Source organism: Glandiceps talaboti, chromosome 20 (assembly GCF_964340395.1).
Source record: "Glandiceps talaboti chromosome 20, keGlaTala1.1, whole genome shotgun sequence".
NCBI lineage: Eukaryota > Metazoa > Hemichordata > Enteropneusta > Spengelidae > Glandiceps > Glandiceps talaboti.
In genome coordinates this window covers 17,342,285-17,356,550 of record NC_135568.1, presented here as the reverse complement: position 1 = coordinate 17,356,550, position 14,266 = coordinate 17,342,285, and the positions used below count along the sequence as shown (strand labels likewise).

The following is a 14,266-nucleotide window of genomic DNA, read 5'->3' as shown; positions in this document are numbered from 1 at the left end:
GTTTTTACTGAAAATAAGTTGGCGGTTTTTTTGTATAAAGTAATAGAAAATTTCTTGGGATTATTTTTGAGAAATATTGAATTTCCAAATTTGAAGTTAAAACAGTACATAATCAACTTTACCAGCGTCGGGAACACTGTCACAAAACGATACAAGCAATCCTTTCATATCTATTACTGAAATTCTTTATCATTATCGAATCTCAGACCTATCTCTACCTTGTAGATATTGAACTTAGGCATACAAAAGAATTGTTTGGTTCCGGTTACACCGACCCCACCTAGCTTTTCACTGCCAACCTTAAACTTTTTTTAACGCTTTTGGAGAAAAAAATAATAAAATCGCGAAAATTGTGAAGTCTCGAGAAATAGTGGATGCGGAAAACTGACATCAACTTAAAAAGACAAAATAATACTCTTCTTCCAATCTGTAATGGCTGTATATCTGATAGGAAGAAATAAACAACACAGAGACATTTGGAAAAACAATTGAAAACCTGAACTAGACACTCACACAGAAAACAAAAATATAAAAATATAAAATAAAAATTGATATTCTATTATTGAGCGTAATCGGAACCAGTCAATTTTTTATTAGGCCTTATATATGTTGGGGGGTCCTAATTTGAATTTCCAGTATTGTCATAATTACAAGCCATAGACCATTTGAATTTCCAAACAAAATGTGACAAAAACAGATAAAAGGTGCCTTTCATCATTGAAAGACAAAAACATATTTTGTTGTTGTAAACTCCTTAACATGAATCATCAGAACGTTATTCATTCTTATGTCGAGAAAACGGGCGTATAGTAAATGTACTGTTTGCCAGTAGAGATCTCGAACACGTATATGTATTCCGAATTGAAAGATAACCATTATTTCAAATAGAAACTATTAATAAGCTTACGATTAGAGACGAAAACTAATGTAAATGTACGACAGCATTATTCAAAATTAAGGAATGATAGTGAACAGTATCACTTTGAAAAGTTACGCACGTGCTACAACAGGTCAGGGAGCTATCCTGACATCGTTCGTTATGTACCAATTTTTCTAATAACCTTTCCGTAGTTAACATGTAGACCACGACTTTTTCACGTAGGTATTGCGTCAACGAGAACTTGTGTCAGATGCCTCCAGCGTTCATTGAACGATGTAGCAGTTGCTGACGAGAGTATGGCTTTATCGATGGAGTGATAATGGCATTACTTTGCTACATGAATAAAGAACTATGAAGGCCCTCGAGCAATATGAGCATATGGAATGAACGGCTTGATTTACTTAGAAGGGTTCAAAAATAGAAGAAGCGGCTACCACATACTACGTTGTGAAAACTTCGGTGTGAACGTAAACAGTACAGAACATTAGATGATTGCCAACGAATACATGGTGTGATTCAAAGTTCTATATGAGACGCCTACACTGAAAGTCAGAAATCCCGACAAAGGCTTTTGAAGTTTTGATATTGAGACATCAAAGAACTTACCGAAAAATAGTTACTTAAGGTTAACAAAGTCTATTGAATACAAAGTTTAATAGCCAGATGTAAACAATATATATTGTTTTTTACCTTACGCGTTCTGTTATATGATTTCAGCAGTCCCAAAAACGTATTGGTTTTATGGACAGCGGCCACTTCTTATAAATTGCATGCCATATCGTTATTTACTTGTATGTGTATGTCAATGCAATGATTACATCGGAATGTATACGCTCCTTTCCAGGGATAGAGTTATAGCTATGCACTAAAGCAAACCACTATCGATAGTTCATTGTATAAAACATCCTGATGATTGGTTTTATACGTACTGATTTACATAACATTTTCTATCAGACGTTTTCCCTATCAATACACCTAGCTAATCATCTATGATTGCGATTGTATTTTCAATAGAAAGACTTGGAAAGTAGACAGCCATCGTGATAGATCATCTTTATTTAAACTAAAACACTATCGGTGCATGGGAATCAAATCCATCATGCAGGCATTCAGGCACTCGCTTTATAGCTTGTATCCATTCTAATCGATCACAGCACACCTCATAGACTAAAGGAATTTAAATATCAGCATTCACGTCACACTATGTTGTAAATTCTTTGACCCAAGTATAGTACTCGATGCATTTGCCGCCGATTGTTCTTTCATGATTTCTTGCCTGTTACATTATAACGATGATAAATAACGATAAATAAGATGTGATACAGTGGCGACGGTGAGTAATAAGTATGCACTTGAATATACATGTATAGGCGGAGCTACTCTATTCTTCAAAACGCTAACTGTAACTATATAAACACTTTTATCCACGTTGTCCAAATGCAACTATAACCTTTTGTCCATTTCACTGGCTAACACTAGTTTGGATATAAATGCTTAATTTATCTCGCGAGTCGTCTTAAAAGAGTTTGTTTATAAAGTTCACATTATTAATGTACGATATACCATGAAATAAGTTATCGTTTACGAATGAGGAGGGTTTACGAAGATAACCACATGAAGTCATACATCTTTGTAAGTTTTTCTTCAATAATTGGGGCTGTCAAGGTATGAAGTAGCAAGACATTCTGTAAGTTAAAAAGTTCTGTTAGTACAGCTAACAAATTAACTGGGTCGATTTCTTTTTAAAATCCCGCTTGTTTTGCCCAGGAGATGATCCATCTATAGTAAGGTTGCAATACAAATGAAAATGTAAATGACCCACGATTTAAAAATATAATTTCCATGCATAAAGTAAAACCATACATGTACTAATGTATGTACTAATGTATGTATGTATGTATGTATGTATGTATGTATGTATGTATGTGTGTGTGTAGGTAGGTAGGTACGTACGTACGTAGGTAGGTAGGCAGGCAGGCAGATAGGTAGGTAGGTATCTTTGCATCAGATAATGCACTATTTGATGTCGACATTGTTTCGTATATAAATTTAATCCGGAAAGTATATTCAATTTAAACGTCGAAAAACCCTGTAGGGGTGCTAAACTACTTAAAAATTCAAGCCGTTTACTGCTGAGTAAGCATTTAAGCTGATATGACGACACTATCTGGAAATTGTAACCTTAAGCATCAATCCATGAATTTGTGAATCACATGAGGTAAAGTACGATAGACAATATTAGGTACGAATTTATACTGAGAGCATGGGCAACACTATGTGTAGTGAGGATACGATAGGTGTCAGTGGAATTTTTTTACTATTGATATTCCTGCAATCTATCACACAGTGAACGATATGCAAGACTAGTCCTGTCTAGGGAGTCGATAGTGGAGCAGTTTATTCTCTGGCTGTTTTTAATTTTAGTAGTGCCTTGTTCTGTCTTGGGACTGTTTGAACAAACATCACAATCACAGCCCGACGTTTGCCGCCTCTTACCTAACTTTTACCAGGGTTATGATTTATCACATGTGTATACATATATACTGTTTGGGACTCATATTTTCTCATTGTCATAAGAGAAGTTAAGGAAACCGACCAACTTATCAATTCCCCCCACAATGTCCATGTAGTATAAATTGTACACACCAAATTCAAAATGGAGTAATAGTAGAGCATAGATACATACGGTAAACGTGCACATATAATCATATAAAAGTTACAATAGACATCATGCCGGCCAAATGGGCTTTTATGTCGCCATAAATAGTATGGTACAACGATTAATCACACTAGCTCAGTGATGTGTACTGGTGTGATACAAGACGTTAAACAAGTAATAGACAAGTTTGGAATGTTAAATGAAATATTCATATTTCATAGTGCTCATATTACAGTCAACGTTCGTCTATTTGAGTGAAACCTAATACTATGAGATTTTCCTTGTGTTTGGACCAAACCTTAACTACATACCAAACGATTACCAATGTTCTGATCCTATTGTGTGGTGTAGAGCTACCATATTCGATTAATTGAAGCTAAATCTGATTGTTGTGTAATTCCTTGGTAGTACATGGATAACCCCAACACCCAACATAACACGCCATTGATAGTGGATCATAACGTATTATAGATATACAATGTACTTTATGTAGGATAGCTTGGTAAATTCAACACTTTTGGTATGACTATGGAAAAAATAAAATACTAATGAAATAGTGCATAAATAAATGAACTTGAATATCACTGTAGAAAATGTAAGAACAAGTGGGTGGAAAAGGGTAAATATCAGTTACTGCAATCGCCATTACCCTATATGTCTTTCAAATCAGAAGCGCTTCTTTCAGTTTAATTTTGTAGAGTGTTCATTGGTTCGATTTAGGCGCCAGGCTATACAAAGGTTTGGCAGATTTTATTATCAAAGTAATTTCAAGCAGATATTTCTATTTTCAGCATATAATCTTTTTAACCTAGATGTACTGCTTCATGTCATAAGACTTAATACAACGTTGATTAAGATGTGCCAAGCTTGGCAAGTAGATTATTGATTTCAAAGGGTTAATGCTGTGTTCATCGTTTTATCTACCACTAATAATGAACCATTCATATCACATATTGAACCATGATTGTTCATGTTTGTAAACTTTAACGTGTTTTGGACGATTATTGTGGACTTTTTTCATTTTTCATATACTCGTACTTTGCTCAGAATGTTCCTGGCAGTCACATATTCAAGGTAACATTCGTTCGAGGTTGTTAAATTTGTTTGACTGACACAGGTTGGGATAAAACATGATAAAACCTTTATTATATTGTGTGTCTGTGTGTCTGTGAAGTGCAATATATAAATAAATAAATACATACATACATACATACATACATACATACATACATGGGGTACACAAACTTTACCGCACATTCGCTAACCTTGATAGCATTTAACGTCTGTACTGTGTATATTGTATTCGCTGGGTATATAAATTATAGAATGGTTTGAAGGAAAAGTAGATATAGAACAGAATGTGCCTGTCTTAGTATTGATTAATCGATGAGCGCCTAAGAAATCACATGTACAATTTGTATCCCTGCCACGCCATGTGCATGATAAATGAAGGGGTTCCTCACAAGAAGGCAGTCGATAACGAGCATTTCCAAAATGATCGCATTCACTGTGGGTGTATGAACGATATCAGTTCTGTACGTTCGTACTTCACATCGTAAGGCCTAAACAAAATTGTTTTGTTACCCGACCCCATCCAGTTTTTCACTACCGACCATAAACATGTGTTTGTACGTATTCGTGAAAAAAATAATAAAATCGCGAACATTATGAAGTCTCGTCAACTTAAAAAGACAATATAAAACTGTGTCTTCTAATCTGTAATGTATGAAAATCTGATAGGAAGAAACCATCAACACAGAGACCGTATGAAAAACAACATAAGTACCTCTAAGTTAACTAGAGACTCAAACATGTGGCCTAGAAAAAATGATTGTTTAGTTCCGGTTACCCGACCCCACCTAGCGAGGCTGTTTACGTATTCGAGAAAAAAATAATAAAATAGCGAAAATTATGAAGTCTCGCCAGAAATAGTGGATATGGAAACTGACATCAACGAAAAAAGACAATATAAAACTGTTCTTCCAATCTGTAATGGCTATACATCTGATAGGAAGAAATAAATAAGACAGAGATCATTTGGAAAACAATGGAAAACTTGAACTTGACACTCACACATGAAAAAAATAAAATAAAAAATCTACCTATACCACCTGTTTAAAAATTGAATATAATCGGAACCACACAATTTTTTTATTAGGCCTGACATGTTTTAAATCTCCCCCCTCCCCCCCCCTATTGTAAACGTAATCGGAACCACACAATATTATTTAGGCCTAAACTATAGCGTAGGATTGATAATTACTATAACTAATACATCAATCTATTTCAGTATTTACTTAAACTTCAATTATTGCATTAAAATCAACATCTTTTGTCCAAACCTGGTTGATGTTTGATTGAAATATATTATAATGTTCAAAAATGTTTGAATTTCATTACACTATGGTATTTGCTTATGAAGCAGTAACTATTTGAAGAGTCGGGGTCATACATATGTATGTAATATTATGAATAAGCGTTGTGGATATATTTTGCCCAGGTATGCATTACTCACGCTACGGTGTTATAAAATTGTATTCATCACCTCTAGGGTCTTTAAGATCATCATTAAACACGAACACCGTGACTTTGATATCCATAGCTCTGAATTACGTTAGCAATGTGAAGAGGTTTGATCAATAGTAATGGTAATAGTTACTATAAAATGAAATGACCCCAGTTAAACATGATTTCATTAAGTTGGATATTTGAACCAAATGTAGTGCAAGCCTAGAACCTGAGCAAAGTTTTCAAACCACCACTCAGTTGAAATGTATATCTCCATGTCATGTTTATCAGGTTGTGGTTGTATACAACTTTGAAAGAAGGTGAAGATGGCATATGCCTTAAAATGAAATCAATGGGAAGCTCCACGTGTATTCACAGAGAGTTGTTGGTCATTACGTATGCGGATTTAACGCTTTGGAAAAGAAATTAACAGTGTTCCAAGCTACGCATTACCTATTGATTACTTTTTTTCTGCTCAATTCATGACGTGTGTACAATGCCCTTTTAAGGAGACAATTAAGAATGTCGTGGACCCAATCACATGTAATGAGGTAGTATATAGCTGCCATCACGGTCTAATAGGAGAAGCGAGATCGTGCTATATTTATCACCTTTATCATGGTGAACCGATGAAGAAATATCAAGATGTAATTTCCAAGTCTGATATTTTCCAGAAGTGTAATTTAGCTCAAGGAGGAAAACACCTTGTTTTAATAAAATCACACTTGTTACTTTCTAACAGTACAGAGACGCCACTTGAGTTTTAACAATTTTCAATAAAATGAACGTTTGTCCCTTTACCATGCGGGCCCTATTCTGCTTCTTGTTATTGTACTGTACATTTATTATATTTACAAGTGTGTTGAGGGCAATATTGTATTTCGTTATATCCATACAGAGGTACATGTGAAAACATCTCGCATTATACATAATCCGCACGACTTTCTATATTTTTGTGCACCCTATGTGAAAACTATTATCAAGATCTTTGTTCTCCCGTATACACCTATGAACTGTACAATAACGCAGGTCTAGATGTTACCAATTTGAACCAAATCCATGCATCTTCGTGCATCAATGCCACTGTATTTTACAAGTTATATAGCATAAAGTGTTTAACTTGAGAATGGGTATCAAAGCTTTACTAAACTGTGTATAAACACTCTCGAAAGATAAAATGGATATTGATGTACTTAGTTCTTGCGTTGTCTCTTGATTAATATTCATGTCACGTAATTAACGCCAGACTGACGTTCAGTCTTAATAATCAAGACGGCCAATTGACAATACCGTTCAGCATGAGGTACCGAAGAGGTGGTCGTACGTACATACATACATACATACATACATACACACACATTCGTACACATACATACATACATACATACATACATACATACATACATACATAGAGAGAGTCGTCAATACATTTCTCACTATATAGTAAGACACTGCTGCTTGTGTTGTTATCTCAGTCCTCACAAAACAAACTGTTACAACCCAGTTTTTAATAAAACAATATTGATAAAATAACTTTATTGATTTCGAATGTGTGATTGTGGGTATGTAAATCGACTGTTTCGAGTTGTCAGGCTATTCCCATTTGTGTAAATATAATGTTGTTACATTCTCGTTCCTTCATTTAATATGCATGACAAATGAGACGCAAACGTCAATGCAAATCTTTCGAAACACGTGGCATATGTCAGTGGATGATATTTGTTCATTTCCATCAAATCTGTGTCAGCCAGACATGGGATACCTTAGAAATCAGTTGGCTTAATCTATATGAAAATAACCCGTTGAGTAATTTTAACACACTGTGTGTAAATTCGTAGGTGAACGTGTTAGCATTTCTTTGACAAACAGATTTTCAAGGTGATGGAATTAATGAAAAATTGCCATCGTATATATTGCGAATGAATACTTTAAAACCTCTATACGTGATGAAGTATTTAAAATGCGTTCCGGTTTCAGGCAGCGTGATTAAATTTTAAAACAAAGCAAATAAATTAAACATTCGGCTTTTGCCGTTTTTATGTATTAATAATATATAAATTGCAGGTATAGTAGCATTGTAGAATAATGCAAGAATGTTGATTGATCATTTCCGTGTGGTCATAATGCAGTCTCGAAATATTGCTCTGGGTATATCTTGTCGTAAAAGGTCGTATATCGAAGACTTATTCATCCGTAAAATGGGAATACTATCTGTGCTATTGATTGCATTTATGTGGGGGTAGGGATATAATTGATATGTTGTGGGAGAACTCACTCAAAGTTGAAATCAGTCTATGACCTTTGTTTCTTCACATGACATATGCTTCGTGTCCTTCAATCTATAAAATCCTCTAAGGGAAGACGACATTGACAAAAAGTACATATGTATCAATAAATCGATTTCGATTTCGTGATATTTACCTAACCCAATATCTTCAGCACTTAACACATTTTATTCAAAGAATCTAACAGAATGTATTGTTGTAAATTTAATATGGTCTTTTAAAGTATTCGAATGTCAGGTGTAGACTTAATACACAGAATAGATTGAAGTACTTATTACTGTCAAAGGAAAATAACAGCTTGAGAGATGTCGATACATAAGTTTGATCTAGTGCCACCGAATTCACTTGCGATTGTATCAACTTTCAAAAGACGCAAAGAAACTTACCGCAAATCGTTTTGGAGATGAATGACTGACAGTTTTACAGGTAGTTACCTGTGATGCTGTTCTCTTTGTAAGTGCAGCTGAAATAAGGTTTTATTTGAATTGAAATTGACTGATATAACGAGTGCAACTTAAAAATACTGCCATATTTCGAAAGCTAGCTTGTTCACTATGACAGGTTAATGTCCCTTTAGTTAGCAAATTGCGTGCGCCACCAGTGATGATAATCGTGGCATTTGTCGTTTTTCATATCGGATATTTCTTTCATATAGATGGTAACATATATTATGGCAATATTTCTATGTTATGACAGTGTCGCTATATATATAAACATTACAAAAAGAGACATAGTGGATTTCAACTGCAAGTAAATGTTGTCAGTTGTAATTTGTACGAAAGAGCTGCAACATAACTGTAATTCGTGTGTACATTATTGAAAGAAGTTTTGTACAACATAGAAAATATGCATAATTCATTGCCATTATAAAATAAAAGGATAACATACCTGCACCATTAGGCCTAAAGAAAATAAATGTTTGGTTCCGGTTACCCGACCACCTAGTTTTTTTCACTGCCGACCCTAAAAAAAAAATAAAATCGCGAAAATTGTCTATTGATAACTAGTCCAATTGGTAATGGCAGAACATATGGTGGGAAGAAACCAATAACACAGTCCATTTGGAGAACAAAAGAACAAATAAGTACCTGTTCTAGACACTCACATTTCAAAAAAAAAATGATTAGGCCTTACCCCGATGATACTCAGCAAGGAAGTAGATAAGAGCCGGAGGCCGGCGAAAACAACCTGCTACTTTTACAGATGTTTGTGTAAAAATTCGCTGTTTCAACCATTATATTTCCACGCCACTGCTTGGCATATTCATGGGTCTCGTACATAGTCACTTTTAGTCCTTGAGTTTCACTGAAAAAAACCCGCTGGAGGCCATTTGTACCTGCTTTTTGAAATGAGTTATCATAGCCTTACGTTTTGTGTCTTTCCTTTATTCCTTTGCAGATAGTAACTTTGTCCTTGGTAATGCACAAGTCGCAAACGGTTATCCTATCGTATATTGCTCCGATGGCTTCTGTGAACTTACTGGATTTACACGTGCAGAGGTCATGCAGAAGAGCTGTGCCTGTAAATTTTTGTATGGGGCGGATACAGCGGATGATAAAAAGGGGGAGATTGAAAATGCTTTAGAACACAGACAAGAACTGAAAACGGAATTGATATTCCAAAAGAAAAGTAGTAAGTACCTAGGAATGTTTTCTCACAAACCTGTACCATATACTGTATATTGCACTGCCAGAATTGAAGCCAGTGAATATTCACCATGGCTCACACTTGAACATTACTCATGTAAACATAACTAAATATTATTTGCCTTCTGATTGTGTACTACATATTGTAGAAGTAAGTCTGCACTAGAGAGTACTTTTTAGGATATTGTAAAGTGTTGGATTATAGGCAAATGGAAAGTTTATTTTCATGATCACATGAATGTCCCATTCGCAATCTTTGTTGAATTTTACCCAATGGTCATCAGTAATACAAACATTGCGGATATCCCTCAATAACTTGTCACAAGAATGCATTCTGGGATTATCGTGTGTCACTGAAAACTTGAGAGAAAAGTTACATCACTTTGAATACTGCAATTGTCTATGGTTGCCAATGTATTCTGTTTATTTCCACAGAAACGCCATTTTGGTGCTTATTAGATATTGTGCCCATCAAAAATGAAAAAGGAGAAGTAGTACTATTCTTAGCGTCCTTCAAGGATATAACAAAGTCTAAAGTGACAAGCATGGAAGAAGATAAAAGTGATGGTATAATAATTCATTTGTTCCTGTTTGTGTGAGTAGTACTAGTGGTAGAGTAATGGTGTGTAATATTGCGACGTGCATTACTGTCACCTGTTGATCAGCACATCATGTACATGTATATAAACTACAAATAGAACAATACAACATTATATGGTTTTCAGTTACACTTTAGACCACTGATACCTTTGTTTATTAGTTTATGTGTTTGGCATGTTCCTTACCATATGCACTGGTTCATACTTAATGTTAAAAACATCTGCAACACATACTTGTCTGTAATTATAACTGAAGTTGTTCATTCTCTCACGGGCGGCACAACTATTATGATGTTTAAAACAAGCTATACAAAGTGTTCAAATGTGTGTAAGCACTTTTTGTTTTCTTTCTCAATGATATACACACAGATACACAGTGTTGTCACTAATGATATATCGACATGGCTCTGAATGGAAATGTGGATATAGTTTATATGAGCTAAAGTAATATCACATGATTTGATTACAAAAGTTTACAGTTAATCTGTTATGCCAAACCTACTTTCACAAGGGATCATATTTAGGCATGCGCAGATACTAATATTGTAATGTGACATCGCTACTACCCCTAACATCATCAACGGTTTGAAATTCGCATATGATAGCATGTTAGAGTTTGCAAGTCTTAAGTTGAAATGTTAAGCGGCAACCAAATAAATAGCTAATCCATTGGATTTTAATTCAATGTACAATGTTTTGACCATCTGTCGATGTAAAATGTAACCCCTCAAAAGTTTGTATCCTAGGAATTTGCATATGAAATGGTTGATGGGAATTTCTGATTTTCAAGTTAAATGAAATTAAATTAAATTCATACCCACTTAAGATTACGTAAAGTGAAATGAAACCAATGTTACAGAATATTATTTTATTTAGCATTCCAGTCACTTAACTGGTCATTTTGATCATTATTTAGTTGAATTTAGCGACGAAGAAGAAGAGGCAATAAGGCAAAGGTACCTACAAAGTCGTGGTGGGAAAACGCCAAATGGTTCAGGTCAACAGTTCAATTACCACAGGAGGAGAAGCAGAGCAGTATTGTATCACCTGTCAGGTCATCTTCAAAAACAAGAGAAGAAGAAGAGGAAATTGAATCTCAGTAATGTAAGATTATCTTAAACTTTTATCTTTTTGTTTTCAAACTTACAAAAAATCAGCAACATGAATGAAAATCTACTTTAAAGCAAGGTTATACGTGACAGACTAAGTTATTCATAAAACCTGTTTTCTGACTTGTTCTATATGGACTTCCTTCTCTATTGGTTTGTATGTAACACTGCTTTTACTTGCATGTACGTAGATTCACATTGCAAAGTTTATCAACTTGTAGATGTCTAGTTTGTCATTGTTGAATGTATACACTAACTATATTTTACATATGAATTGATTAAGCAATTACTAATTTCTTTATAAGGCACATTGAAGCAACATTTAAGCAAACATTGTTAATGTATATAAATCCTCTTAACAACCAGTCTAATTGCCTGGCTTCATATATTTCTTTCTTACAATACGTCACAGCGGCGCAAAGTACAACAGAAGGTACACGGTTTTTAGTATGATTAACCACTATGTTTTCAAACAATCTCAATATATTGTCCGACCCCTATTTCAATTAACCCGACCCCTATTTCGATCAGAGCATGTCGTTTGCCGTGAATTGCCAAACTAACACCAATAGTAAATAATTCTGACTCGGCATAACTTGGGCGTGTGTCATTACTTTTTCTGGGGAGCATGATGGAAGTCAGGAGGTGTGTGCAGTTGTAACCCATTTGCTCGACCCTCTGACATGGTATACGTAGCGCTGTCGATCTAAGGGGAGTGACTTGTTTTTATAAAATGCCATGTAGCTGTTTGTTCAATGTCACAAATTGCTGAAATATTTACGTCTTAATCTTAACTCTATTGAATTGAAACTGGTTTAGTTGCTCGTTTTAAGCCTTCAAAGATAGTGTGACAATAAACAGTCACGCTGATCCTATTATTACGGGTAAATACATCAGTCATATTTTCAGACGCTTTTCAAGATAGGCTGGTATGAAGTGGAAACGTGTTAAATATTCAGAAATATTTACTATTATTGAGAACACTCAGCAATGTTCAAGCACACTTCTCAAAACGGTTACAAGTTGACACAAAGGCAAAAGTATGGTCACTGTACTACATCATGCCGCCATTCTTTAAAAATACATTTTGTTAATTGTTTTCTTATAGACTGTCCACACATTAATTTTTTTTAAAGGTTAACAAACTTACTCATTCAAAATGCACGGATAACATCAGGTTGTTTTTAATTTACTTACTCATTCAAAATTCTGAAATATGTATAAAAGAGTAACATGGTTTACAAGTTTTATTAGTTGGCAGGACACCTTAAATTCTTCTTTAAATGATCCTCCATGTTGTCAGTTCGTGTGTAGATGGTGGTTTATACTTTTAACTTTGATTAATACGTTTGAGGGAAAAGACTATTAAAACTTTAAACGTACACGTAATTAACTTTAGACAAACACCCACACTGTCGCCAAGTGTGCCGTCATCCCGGATAACACAATTAATAATGAAAAGTCTATAATCAATCTAACATCTACAAAGCCAAGCTTGTTTTCCACATATATTTGCAGACGTATATCACCAATACACAAATGGATTACTGGCGCATGCTTCATCGGGCACTAGCACACACATCTTTTCAATACTTAATAACCAATAATAATACCTTAATGTGATCATGAATTATTAGTAAAATAATCTCAATCTCATTCCCACAGAACCTTCTGGCACCAACCAAGAGATCTACTCTGCCAGAGTACAAGCTAGCAACAGTTAAGAAGCCAAGGTTTATACTTTTACACTATAGTACTTTCAAAACTGTTTGGGACTGGCTAATGCTGTTAGCTATGTTTTATGTTGCCATAGTTGTGCCATATAACGTGTCTTTCTTCACAACCAAGGACCCAGACAGTACTGCACTTGTCACAGACCTTATAGTAGAGTTCCTTTTTATATTTGGTAAGTACTACAACAATGTATAAATGCTATTGGCGTAAATCTCAAGAATCCAACAAAGGGGGGGGGGGGGGGGGTAATCACGTAAGTTCCATCAGAGCATGCGTGGCGTCTGCGTTCAAATTCATGTAGCCTGAGTATTCTCGGCGACGTGCACATTAATTATAGTTGCCTGTCCCCAAAAACGACATAAATGCCCCCTTTTCGCACAAATTGTATTTATTTGGAGAAATCAATCACGATATAAAATGGTAAAGGTTCAAATTTGAAGTCCAAATGTATCGTTGGTACAAATTAAAGATTCTATTAAGAGTATTAAAATTTGCCTTAACTACAGTTTCAATCGGGAATTTGATATCCCAGTTGCAGGAAGGATTTATAGAAAAACATTTATATCGAGGAAACATCAAAGGTGAACACTTTTAAAGTGAACCAACGATTGCCATGGAATACGTACCCTAAAATGAAATACTGTCGTTTTGGTATACACCCGGGTAAAATCTAAACCACGATGAAGAAGAAGAAGAAGATGATGATGATGACGATGATGATGATGATGATGATGATGATGATGATAATGATGATAACATAGACGGTGGTTACTACAGCGATAATAGTGATGGTGATCGCCAATACTGAAATATGCATTGTATCATTGACAATATCACGTATATATA

General features: G+C 34.8%; 1 protein-coding gene across 1 annotated transcript in view; it reads left to right on the top strand.

Moving 5' to 3' along the window:
- Positions 1–14,266, top strand: part of LOC144450741 (voltage-gated delayed rectifier potassium channel KCNH8-like) — a 143,459-nt gene that overhangs the window by 114,575 nt on the left and 14,618 nt on the right. The window contains exons 2-5 of the mRNA XM_078141436.1: positions 9,731–9,964; positions 10,414–10,545; positions 11,494–11,681; positions 13,352–13,592. Of these exons, the coding sequence (XP_077997562.1) occupies positions 9,731–9,964; positions 10,414–10,545; positions 11,494–11,681; positions 13,352–13,592 (795 nt within the window). The remainder of the gene's footprint in view (positions 1–9,730; positions 9,965–10,413; positions 10,546–11,493; positions 11,682–13,351; positions 13,593–14,266) is intronic.